Genomic DNA, 12,725 nt, shown 5'->3' on the forward strand with positions numbered 1-12,725 from the left:
CTGAAGAATTAGAATATCAAATATTTCTTTGCATTTCCCTCATCTCCTGTAAAAAAAAAAAAAAACCAAACTATGTCCTTGCCAGTATTTCCTCAATGAAGGCCCAACAGCCAATAAAGATAAGCAATCAGAGGGACGGAAGTCTCTGTACTTGAAAGTTAACAGACTTGGAAATTTTATTCTATTTGGGTGAGTACCCCAGAGCTAATCCGTTGGAAACAGAAGCCTCTGACCCATACCAGGAGTTAGGGAAAAGCTTTTTGTAACTCTTATTAATGTCACATGCCTGGCACTGAGCTATTAAGGTGGTTTTCTTACCATGAGTCTAGGTATCACAGTTGCCATCCATTTGCATGTGAGATGAACATCAGGCAGCAGAGGCCAAGGCAAAAGGTTTGTTTAGGTTTGAAGAGCAATCTTAAAATGCTGCTGTTCAGACAGGAGTCTAACCTGTCTACAAAACAGGATGCAAAGAATATTTCTGAAGAATTTGATGAGGTGTTTAATAGACCTGAAAGTATTGTGAATAAAACACATCATACAGATACAGATGCCATTACGCTGCCAAAAGTATAAGCATCACATATAGTACAGTCTCATTAGTCCTGAGAAATGAAGGAAAAGTTGATTGTGAGAAGATGGTAAGACACGGTGTTACTGAGAGAACGCAGATACTAACTGGTGTGGCCAGCAACCCAATCACATGCAATAGTAAGAAATGTTATGGATTTATGTAGATTCAGGAGATTTGAATAAGGCTACCAAATGCACCACAGCCCAAGGGAGCGCTGGGGAAAGGCATGTCTAGTCATCCAATGGCAAGAGTATTTCCAGATCTAGATGCAAGCCCATGATTTTGGCAACTCCAGCTTGATAAAATGTTAAACTCTACAACTCTACAACTCTCATTTTGCTGATGCATTTTTAAGTAACTTTGCTCTGTGATTGCTTCAGAACTTAAAAAGTGCCACTCCACAAAATTTTAAATCCTTTAAAGTCCAGGTGGAAGTAGCTATTTATAAGCTCTTGAGCTAATGTGATAATCATCAACACTGTAAAAATAATAGCTGATATCCAGTTCAGCAGGTCTGGATATCACTGCATAGGCCTTTTATAGGTTTTTTTTTCTTTTTTTTTTTTTTTCTCCCTTAAGAAAGAGAGAAGAACAACTGTGTCAGCATTAATCTCTATATCAAATAGATTCCAGATTTGGACTTCTGTCTGATATAGGAAAAGGGCTTGAACCTAGAGGTAGAGCTTCATGATGTGTCGCCTTCAGAATTGAGGGCAACATCTGAAGCTCCTCTGCACTGCTGCTTTTCCCCACAATTCTTTCTACTCCATTAGCTGGTGCATGCACTGCACCTGTGTGAAAACAACCCCTTCCGTATGCCCACAAGAATTATTTTTGAACTTTGTTTTTCACTATATTTCTCGTATGTCCCCAGAAAAGTTTGTAGTATCCCAAATGAGAGAGTGGCAGTCCCTGGCATAAAAGCAAAATGCAGTAGAGGATGTCTGGATATTCTTAAATGGTATTTTACTTCTGACGTCAGTATGTTGTGAAACTGCATCTTGGGTCTCTCACATATCCTATGACAAAAACACTTACAATTATGTTCTAGACTGAGCCTCCTTTTGGGACAATAATTATTCAGTTATTCTAAAACATGTTACAAATATTATTATGTATTCAACTGGAGCAATTTCAAAGTGACCCTTTGCAGAACTGTAAATATTCTGCTTATCAACCTACTCACCTGCAATGGAAGAAAATAGCAGAGAGTGCATCCGAGTTAAGATTTCACATTTCCTGCTGGAATGTGTTCTCTAGGGAAGTTTTTAGCAATCAGATACAGACTGGCAGGTTTTTTTTTTTTTATCTGATTTTAACCAGAAATTGCACACTCCATCCAAGATATCTTTCCCCAAAAATTACTGGATTAGTACTGCATATCAAAAATGGATTCTGGTAATTCCTGCATAATTCTGAGAAGGACCTGATCACGTCAATATAAACAAGTCATGACTCATCTAAAACACAGGAAATGATTCTGAAAACATAAGTACGTTTTTAAAGCACACTAAAGACTTTCTTAGAGCAGTTAAGCTTTCAAGAGCTTCTAAGCATAAAAATCACAGCCGCAGCAAGAAGGTTTGGAGTAATCATGAGTCAAGTAATACTGTTTCTGAGTAATGAGAAGCACCAAATGATGCCAACTTTTAAGTAATTGAAAGAGAAATTCTGCATGGATGGTCAACAGTGAAAGCCCAGCCCCCTACGTTTTTGTAGGATCTACCAATGTGAAGTTGCTGCACATATTGAAAGGTGGTATAAAAGACTACAAATTGTAATGCCATGCAGCATGAGACCAGAAATGTTAAACAGAGACCACAAGTGCCTATCGGGGGTTTTGAGACCTAAAACACTATATAGAATGTCATATAAATGCCATTAGAGAAAATAAAAATAAAATCTGCAACAAATATGGGAAACGGTGCAGAAGGACTGTTATTCCTTTTGAACTTGCTGAGCAATAATGGGATAATTAATTAAGCTAATAACTGCGGTCGTCTTTTCTTCAAGGAAGCAGGGTGTTATCTGAAGAACTGAGGAAAGTTTGGATTTTACTTTTTCCCTCGCTTTAAACTCAGCAGCTAGATCACTTTCAAAAGACCAAAGAAAAAAGGTGAATAGATTGCCATTTGAAAGTGAGTTGTTGCCCACCCTAAATTCCCTGAGTTGACGTTTCTGGCACTTGCTGTAGAAGCCTTGGCCAAATCATTCCTTCCAAGCAGAGCCCAGTTTCGCCTTGGCAGAAGCAACATAAGGCAATGGGTGCCTTTGAGATACAAAGCCTCTTCAAGCACCGCTGAAGTGCTGCCATTGCCCCTCTCCTTATAAGGGGGTGTAGCATATGCTATCCTGACCAGCTGATTAGCACTACTTAGAGCTAAATCGCAGAAGGACGACCCACAGGATCAGTTTTTTACCCTTCTCTGCATCTTTGGACTGGCATTTCTTACAGAGCAAGGCAAAACGTGAGTGGTCTCTCACATGAAGGCTGCAAAAAGTACCTCTCATCTCTGCTAAAACGATGCTGCATTTTATCTCTCAGATGCACTCTTAGATAAGTTAGTACTCATTGTATCTAACCCATATGTTGCTGGGAAAAAGAATACATTGACTGAGGGCCATGGTTTGTTTATGTGGTTGCTCTGAAATAGTCTGGAGTGTTACACATTCATTTTACAGGAAAAAGATAGAATTTTAACTTCGTACTCTCTTTTCCTTACAAGAAGAAGAAAAAAAAAAACAACCCTGAGTAGTTGTTCCTTCTTTATGCAACTAGAAGTAAATTGAATGTAACAACATCATTGTAAAATTATGTGCTTTATAAAGTCCTGAATATTGTGCATCTTTTGTGTTTTGTTTCTAATTGTTTGTTCAATACAAAAGGATAATTCATTAGGCCAGTTCTCCAAATAATCTCAAAGTGACATGAATTCCTTTGCAGAGTGAATGTCTGTAGCAAGTAATCCATGGAAAACAGACAGGCATCTCTTGTCATTTTGGAGCTCTAATCCACTGCCTGGAGCATGAAAACGCTCAGGATAACAAGTGTGGGAATGACCAAAAGCAACATTATTTTTTGATTTTGTTTTCTTAACAATGCTGCTGATCAATAGAATTGCTGGATCTGGCAGATACAATGCCACGGGATTAATGAATTAAGCTGAAGAAGCAGAAGAATTTGTTAAAGAGGAGAAGGGAAAAGCCCCTTCTTTTCCACTGGTGTGTGAATATTAAGCAATGAAAGCGGCAATAACAGAATTTTAGCCCTTGCTTTACCATAGCACCAAGTCTTGTTCTGCATGAGTCTTTATGTTTTAATTAGAACCATACTGACACCCGCATTTTCAACTATGTACTTCAGTTTCAAAGTTAAGACTATTTCCCAGATGCTGGCATAGTAGCTAGGTCTGAACACAGAAAAGGGATGCTGTGTTTTGGCAAATTCGGAGTGTAGCGTGGTCGTCATCGGTGGGACTAGATAACTGGTTTTTAATGCGCAGTAAATAACGGTAAAAGGAAGGAAGAGATCTCCCTGAAATACCATAGGCTCTGTCACCATCAAGCACTGACAGACCCTTTTTTTTATAGAAAAGTACAGAACAAAATAAACAGGGGTCATCACACTTCTCTGATGATGCCAATGTTTTGTAAAGGTCGATTGCCAGTGTTCCTGCCAATATTGCATTAGGAATGCAATGCAGAGTACAGATCTATGTAAGATGTTACATTCCAAAATGCACATTAAATTGATATTCAGCACAGCACAGAAAACTTAAACTGTCACTCACTAGAAGGGGCTTGTTCAGATGTGTGGGAGGGGAGAGCTTAAGTTTGCTTATATGTTTGTATTTACAGCTTCTTAACTTTTAGAAGACCTCTGGGGGATTTTGTGTGCCCTTTTGTCTAAACAAACAAACAAAAATCTTCACCTAGTTTCACTGCATGAAAATTTAAGATTATTATAATCACAGAGTCCTAGAAATTGGAAGGTTTGGAACGTTGTTAACTTACAAGAACACTTCAGAGAATACTCCAGTGTAATTTATAAGCCCCTCTAGACCTGTGCATGTCTTGAACTGATTGTTGAAGTGGCTTTACTAGGAATTTCTTTTGCTGAATTGGAGTAGTGCAGGAGGTGGGGAGTGCAGGAGGTGGGGAGAGCGGGAGGGCTAGAGCAACCTTCCCTAACAAGGCTTTAAAAGCTTCAGCGGTAAAGTTACGCTGTTGGAAGACTTTGTTACTTGTTTTTTAACTGGGAGCAACTCGAAGAGGATTACGTTATGGGCAGGAGATGTTATTTATGTGGGTAGCAACGTTGTGGGTTGTGTTGTGCTGTTGTTGTTTTTAAAGGAGCACGTACATCTTTTAATTGTACTGTAAAATGAAATAAAAAAAAAAAAAAAAACCAAAACCCTAAGCCCAACAACCTGGACAATGACATAAAATCGCTCGTGAAATTTACAGCTCCGTGCCTTTCCCGAGCTGGGTGGAGGTTTCTGTTCCCTCCTCTAATCTCTGCCGCGATGTGTTTCTTTTTTTCCTTTTTTTTTTTTTTTTTTTTTTTGCATGTGTGGTGTGACAGCAGGGGAGCGGGGCGGGCGGGGGGGGGTGGGTGTCGAGCTTTCCTGCGCTCCCATTGTCAGCCGCTCTCGGAAGCGCGGGGAGAGCCGCTGTCCCCCGTCCCCCCCGTGTGCGCGGGGAGCGCGGGGCCGCCGCCGCGCCCGCCCCCGCCGCCCGGGACCCGCCCGCCGCACGGGGAGCGGGGCCCCGGCCCGGCCCCGGCCCCGGCCCCTGCCCCCGGCCCGCGCCGCCGCCCCGCTCCGCCGCCGCGCCCGCATCATGCCCCCCCCCGTCCCCCGCCCGCACGCCACTCGCGCCCGGGGGCTGCCTCCCTTTCCGGCCCGCGGCGTGTGCGTGAGAGGGGCTTGAAGTTGCCCCGGCGGCGGCGGCGGCGGCGGCGAGGAGGGGGGGTGGGGGGGGTGCCGGGGCGGCTGGCGGCGGGGCGCGGCGGGGCGCGGCGGGGCGCGGAGCCCACCCCCATCACCTGTTACCTCCGCTCCCCAGGTTGCCTGAAGTTCCCCGGCGGCGCCCGGCAGGACGGGGAGCGCGGCGGCTCCGGCTGGCAGGGACCCGACCGCGGCTGCCGCAGCATGGGCTGGCTCAGGGGGATTGCCTTGCTTTCCTTGGGAGTATTACTAGCGGGAAGAGTGAACTGCCAGCATGTGAAGAATAACGTGCCGAGGCTCAAATTATCCTATAAAGGTAAGGCTGTTGTTTTCGCTTATTCTCCCTTTTCCTCCAAACCTCTTCTCCTCGCCCCGTCGCTCCCCCCCCTCTCCCCACCTTCATCCCTGGCTTTCCTTCTCATCTGGAGGGGGAAATTGGCATTAGGAGAAATGTCTGGAATAAATAAAAAAAAAAACCAACTTAAAAAGCCACTCCGTGCTACGGTCGGTACCAGGCAGTTTAAGCACAGACAAAGAAGAGTTAGTTGCATTTGCAGGCGAGGACTCCGGATCGTACTGATCCGTGGAAGAGTGTTTTCCAGTCCTGTGCTGTTCCACCGGACTTTACTCTTTAAAGCGATGAGACGCGTTTGGCCACCCAGCTCATCTCCCCCGTGCTGGACACGCAGTGCAGCCACCATACCAGATCCGTTTCAAACAGCATGGAATAGATGGGAGATTTATATTTTCTTTTTTTTTTAGGCATGAAGTGGTTAATTTTCAAGTCATGAATATTCAGTTTGTACAAATCTGACAATCAGATGCCTAACATAAGCAGTAGATGGTGGGTTTGCCAAGAAACTATAAACTGGAAGGAACAGATCAGTCCAGAAAAGGAGGAAAGGACTGTTATGCACTAGAAGATACTGCCTATGGATGTTCAATGCCGTGCAATTTATTTGAACAGAGATTGTTTTCGGGGTAGTCTGATGTGTTTCATTAGAGATCACAGGGAAGGTGGAACTGAAGAGAGAGAGCTGTGAGATTACGTTTATGTTGGAAATTGTGTAATGCATTCACACTGCAATTGCCAGTAATTAACTTTTGTATAACACTGTCGGTATTAAAGGAGGACTCTGAAGTAGGGAGAGTCTTTGCTTTATCAGCATAGTTTCTCTCTGAGTACATTTGCAGAAGCATTCACCAAATCTGGAGAATGTGCAAGTGGGAAAGAAGTTTAAAATGTAAGAGCTGTTGAGTATTATTTCTAAAAGGGAGATCTGTGCATCTCTGTGTATATACACGTCTCTCTGAAGAGCTGCCTTCTCATAGTTCTTCAGGTTATTGAAGGTTGAGAGAAGGAGCAGCAGCTATGCTTCTGAAAGAAGGGAGGAAAAGTAACACACTGCTTCTGTAGTGGAAAAAAAGAGAACATGTGTGTGCATGCCTGGTCATAGATGTCAATCTCAGTTTACAGTAGAGTGTCAATACATCTCTTGCCAGTAGAAATACATTTTCCAATTTTTTTTCGTCTTTCCTGTGCTGCAAATGAGAGGGGGAAAAGTCCTCTCTGATAGAAGGCAGACGTCATTTTCACACTCCAGGTGAAAAAAAAAAAAAAAATTAAACACCTGCAAAACTTGGATGCACTGTATGAAATAAATGCATGTGCAGGGTTTTATTAAAGACCACATATATGCATATTTGTGTGTGTTTAAACTTGAAAGGATATTTATGAAAAGAATAGTTGAAGGGGTTCAGAAACTGTTCATTTGGTTTTCATAAGAAATGCCATTTATATTTAACACAAAATTGATTATTTTGAATAATGGAGCCTGAAGAAACCTTCTACCATAACTACATGTCATGTCAAAAAACTCATTAAAAACCTCTTAATTGCTTCCAAACTTTCACAATCAGACTGAAATTCAGATTAGTATATAGAAGTATAAATGCTATAAAAATAACCTGTAAAGGAGTTTAATGGCTAATTAATTATTGTTTATTATTTTTCACTCCTTTAAAGTTTATTGATGGCTCAAGTCTGCTATCCCTGCTCACATAGACTAAATTCATGGGAAGTAATTTGCAGGGGTGGGCAAATTTAACTGATAGCAGTTTTCTTTTTGTCTTTTTTTAATTCTCTTTTTTTTTTTCTCCCCACTGGTACTGTATCCATATACAGTTTAGCAACATTTTGCTACTCTGCTGATTGGTTGTTTTCCGGTTCTGCTTGTGCTGAGAGAAAGGGTCTCATTTTCATTTTTTAAATACATCAGATGACAAATTTTAATATACAGTCAATCCTATATGGGCAAAATGGAAACTAAAAGGAATATTGAAACTGTTTTTATAATTGGTGGATCATTGTAAAAAGAAAATTAGTTTGAATGCTGAGGAACCCTATTTCACATATAGGAAAAAAAGTAAATGCATAGTTAATTCAAAGCAAGTTAAAGTCTGAAGACTTAGAGGAATTCACACTCTGGCCTTTAATTCATTTGTATAGTTAATCACATATTTGACTTAAAACATGTAGCCCTAAAACTCAAATCAGACTACTTACATGTTAAGTATCAGTGTAAACACTTGGCCAGGTCAAGAGGAGCGTGCAGCCTGTGCTGTTGTGTTGATCTCTCAGTATGGGGATAGCGTTATCAGTCAGGAAAAACTAAGCCTTATCAGCTGATGCTTTTCCAGACAAATTTTGCTTCCAGCACAGAACTCTATGCACAGATCAGTGTTAACACCTTGCATAGGAACAGCCTTAAGAGCTGTAGATATTGAAAATACATCTTTTAGGCACTGACTGAATGAATACCTAACATGCTCATATGTATCTGTCAGGGTGTACCTCACTGCTATGACTATGTGATACTACCATGTGATTCATCTTTATTCAAACTGTTTGCAATTAGGAGAGTAAGATACACAGTTACTTACTCACTCTGCCTTTCTGTGAAGAGCTGTGGTTGAGTAAAATAAACTTACGATATTGGAAAAACCCATGCAGGGTGAAAAGAATGACCTAAGTGGCTCTCATTGTGCTCTCCTTTAACATGCATGCTTGTTTTTTTGCCTAAACAAATACCTTGGAGCTAATTGTCGGTGCTTTATTTCAGAAGAAAAGCAAGGATGTATTTTTACTTCTTGTTTTTCTCAACTAATTAGATGTCAAACATGGTTAAAAAGCTCAGGCATTTGCTTTAAAAGTTAGCAAAATGAGTCATGAAGGGTTAAATCCCTGCCAAACTTGATTTCCTATGGTCACTTGTTTTCAAAGGTCCAGTATTAGCTCTGCCATTTCCCAGGTTGCTGGACAGAAGTTTCAGTGAACTCCCATTCTTGCTTCTTCTTAACTTCTTGTCACTCAGTGTTGCAGAAGATGAGAAGCATCCTATGGGGCATGTTACGGATAGGAAGAGGAAGAGAAAGTGTATAAATGCATATATTAAGGCCACATCTGCGGTCTGAAAATGTTCTTTCTGTTTATTGTAAAACAGAGTTCTGGTTATTTGGTTTATATCACCTTGATTTTGGTGGCATATTAAAGGAAGGAAATATGAGGACAGCACCAGGGAAATTTTTGTCCAGCTGAAATCTGTGGTGAAACTCCTGTTCAGTAGCATCAGAGGTTTGCTGCGTACATTTTAAAGTTTCCAAGCATTTTTATCTTAGTGCATGGATTGGAAAGGTTTTGCACAGATTATTTTTATCTCCTTATTTCAGTAAAAGGTAATTAATATGATTAAAAGCCTGATCCAAAGTTCACTGAAGTCAGTAAATTCTGGATCATAGCCTAAATGTGGCAAAACCAGCTATAAAACTGAAAGCTCAGTTGAGCCCTTCAGCCTCTGAGCTCCCCTTTTTGCGTCCTTCAAAGACTTTGTGTTCTTAATGTAAAGTGTCAAGAAATGTCACTGTTGGTATGTCAAAAGTAAAAGCATCTTTCCTTAAAGAATGTACGGGCTTATGTTGCTAGTTTTTTTGGGTTTTTTTGTTTTTTTTTTTCATCTCATCGGCGTCAATTTCAGTGTCGGTTGTAAGTCTCTATACTGTGTCACTAGGTCACAGGTTCTGTTCAGGAAACTTCTATTGACCACAGAGTTCTCAGAAAGATGGTGATCAAGTTGAGTGTGCAAAGTTTAAAACAATAAATACAGTCTTAACTCCAGATGGCTTTCTTGTATCGTTTATTTTTTCCTATTTTCTTTTGCTGTCCTCTGTATTGGGAGGTAACAGCACAGACAGAGATGGAACCAGCTACAGTAACCTTTAAATATAAACATATCAGCCAAAAGAAAGAGAGAGTTTCTATTAACAGTTCCTTGATTTAGAGATTTTTCCTAAGGCAACCCCGATTTTTGTCTCCACATGAGTAAATTTTGCGAACCCAACTTTCTCAAATCCGTCTGTTGCATCCTATTTGTCTATTGAAAATTACTAAATGCTGTGAGTATGTTTTATAAGAGTACATGTGTGGTTCTTCTTTGTTATTGTTGCTCAATTGGATACATATTACTTGAGAATAAGTAACTGGAAAAGCATTGCACGCAGATTTAGCTGGATTACTCCCTGGCTCCAATTCAAGCCATATTAAAAATAAGCGTTTTGTTTAAAGTTGCTGTGATAGTGAGAACTACTCCATCTTTGATGTGCAGTTGATTTACAGTTTTATGGGATGGATTTTTATACGGATGAAATGCTGGCCCCAGCAAAAGCAATGGCAAAACTTCTGTCCATTTCAATCAGTCCAACATGCTGTGATGAGGGAAGAATGACACCGCACTGAATTACCTGTATGTACACTAGTGTAAACATGATACCTGGTTTGTAGTTTGTTAACCCAGCTTGGTTGTAGTTGATGACCTGCTGGTGGGTTTGATTGTGGTTTTTCCTTTCCATCAAACTCTATAACTCATAATTCAATACTTTCACAAATATTGGGAAAGCAGGACAAAGTGGGAAAAGGAAATGAGGAGAGAAATATTGGCAAGGGAGCCTGTCTCTCTTGAGTTGGGACCACTATTAGAGTTTGTCTCAGATTTCAAGGTATCTGCTTAAAAAAAAAAATTGCTTCAACTATGTTGTAAGAGTATTGTCTGAGGGAAAAGCCTGTCTAACGTGCCTGAAAAGGAGAGGAGGGCAGCCCAGACTTAGGAAGAAGATTGTGAAGGAAGAAGAACCGATGATGTTTGCAGTCTGGGCATGGATTTGTAACACTCGGCAGTTTTCACCATTCCTGACGGCATTTCTGCATGGCTCTGGTGCTCTCGGACCTTGCCGTTCAGTCAGTGCAGGAGGCTGGGAGGCAGTGAAGATGTCAGATGCAGCCACAACCTCTTCAGCCTTTTTTTTGGCCTCAAAATGATGAGGCCTTCAGAGAAGCTCTGTGTGTTGGTCTTTCTAATGTTGCTTGAGTGAGGTCTTCATGAGACCTGAGAACTGTCAGGGGAGATGGTAGGACTACCCTGCCTGTCTCTGACATGCCCCACAGGCTGACAGGAGGGAGAAGCTGATGAAGGAAGTGCCTAAGCTCAGATCTTGCCTATATAGGGAAGTTTTCAGCTAGCTAATTAAAGCCTGAGACAGGCAGTGTAATTGAAACAAGGAGGGTGAAAACCTAGCCCAACATTTTCATTTTGTGTTTCCAACTTTCCCATTTAATTCCAGTGGAAAAAGTGGTTTCTGAATTGCAGAGCTTCCCTTTTCTGAGAAGCTGGAGTTCTCTATAATTATTTGTGCTGCACGGTTTGCAAATGATTGAATTATTTATGGAAGGTACAGTATTGGCAGCAATGGAAACTCTACTCTTTTGCTGTGGACAAGGTGTGCAGCACTTACTTTTGCTGTTTGTTACAACATCTTTAAACTCTTGACCTGGTGAGGAATTTAAACATCCATAGTTTCGCTGAGCTCAATGGATCTACTGATACGTGAAGTCTGCCCTAAAATTTACTTCTGTGAAGTTTTTTGATCAAGACTGAAGTACCTATCTGTTTGCTTAGGGTTTATTCAGGTGTGTATTTATTCCATAAGGTTTAGCAAAACAATATTTAAAATAAGAAAGCCAGTCTTTGCAGGTTGCTACAACGTAAATGGGTTATTTATGATAATCTCTCCTGTGTGTGCCTCTGTATGTACAGAAAGCATTTACTTGGAGTTCCATCTGAGAAGAAACCACTAAATTATTTGTATTTTTAACTCTTTATTTTTGCTTGGAAGTGTTTTCCAGTTTTTATTTAATGCATTGCCACACTCTAATCCTTTTAATATGGTTTTGGTTTGTCTAATCACTAATTCTGCATACAGCCTTTTATGCTCACAGCTCCTATTAGAGAGACATCTTTTTTATTTACTTCCTCTGGCCCACAAGCTTTCTCTCTCACATGCATACCTGGAACATTGCAATGGAAGCACAAGCAGTACAAAGTTGCTCCAATATTTTGAACATTTCCTACATCAGCTGGAGCCTGACTTGACCCTAGTTCAATCTGAAGCAAAATCACATCTTCACCTGAGGCAGTGCCTAAGTAAGAAGAAAACAAATCCTTCTAAGTGGTGTCAATGGTTGTGACATTTTCCAGTTGTTTGAAAGCTAAAAAGGGTAAAATTGTCTTCAGGCTCCCACGTGCTTATTTTAAAGCAAATGTGTGGGGTGGACCCTGGCAGCTCTATGTCAAAATTTTAAATGGAAGTTCTGTAGCTTGTCCTGGTGCTCTTGTTAATTAAGGTTACTTGTGAAAGTTGCTGCTGGTGTTGTCCTGGTGCTGGTGGGCGATTCAGCGAATTCCTTCCCTTGCAGGATTAAAGCTGCCTTCAGGAATGTCTGCAAGTTCACGGTCCTCCCACATACAGCCTTCATATAGGTTAGCTGCTCTCTTCCAGTAACAGCTGTGGATGGTGAGAATAACTGTGGGGATAGTACATTTACTTGACTTTTCCGAGAGGGACAGTGCCCCAATGTACAAGAGAGAAAAGGATGGCCACAGCTGTTGAGAGCATCAGAAATCTTAAGAGCGCTGTAGCCATTCTCCTGCACCACAGGAGGTTCTCTGTGGTGTCTTTCTCTTTCTTTTTGACTGACATAGTCAGCCACATTAGGCTCTTTTCACTGTCAATGGAAGGAGAGATACCTCCAGAGAGCTAATCCTGAGTTAGGCAGGTTGAATGAGACTTTAAGGGTGCTCATCTCTTTTCAG

General features: G+C 41.1%; 1 protein-coding gene across 1 annotated transcript in view; it reads left to right on the plus strand.

Moving 5' to 3' along the window:
• Positions 1-5,635: 5,635 nt before the first annotated feature.
• The window catches only part of SEMA3A (semaphorin 3A), a 174,822-nt gene continuing 167,732 nt past the window's right edge, over positions 5,636-12,725 (plus strand). The window contains exon 1 of the mRNA XM_086745637.1: positions 5,636-5,839. Within this exon, the coding sequence (XP_086601763.1) occupies positions 5,728-5,839 (112 nt within the window). The 5' untranslated portion in view covers positions 5,636-5,727. The remainder of the gene's footprint in view (positions 5,840-12,725) is intronic.

This window comes from Chlamydotis macqueenii, chromosome 1 (assembly GCF_036417535.1).
Source record: "Chlamydotis macqueenii isolate bChlMac1 chromosome 1, bChlMac1.mat, whole genome shotgun sequence".
Classification (NCBI taxonomy): Eukaryota; Metazoa; Chordata; class Aves; order Otidiformes; family Otididae; genus Chlamydotis; species Chlamydotis macqueenii.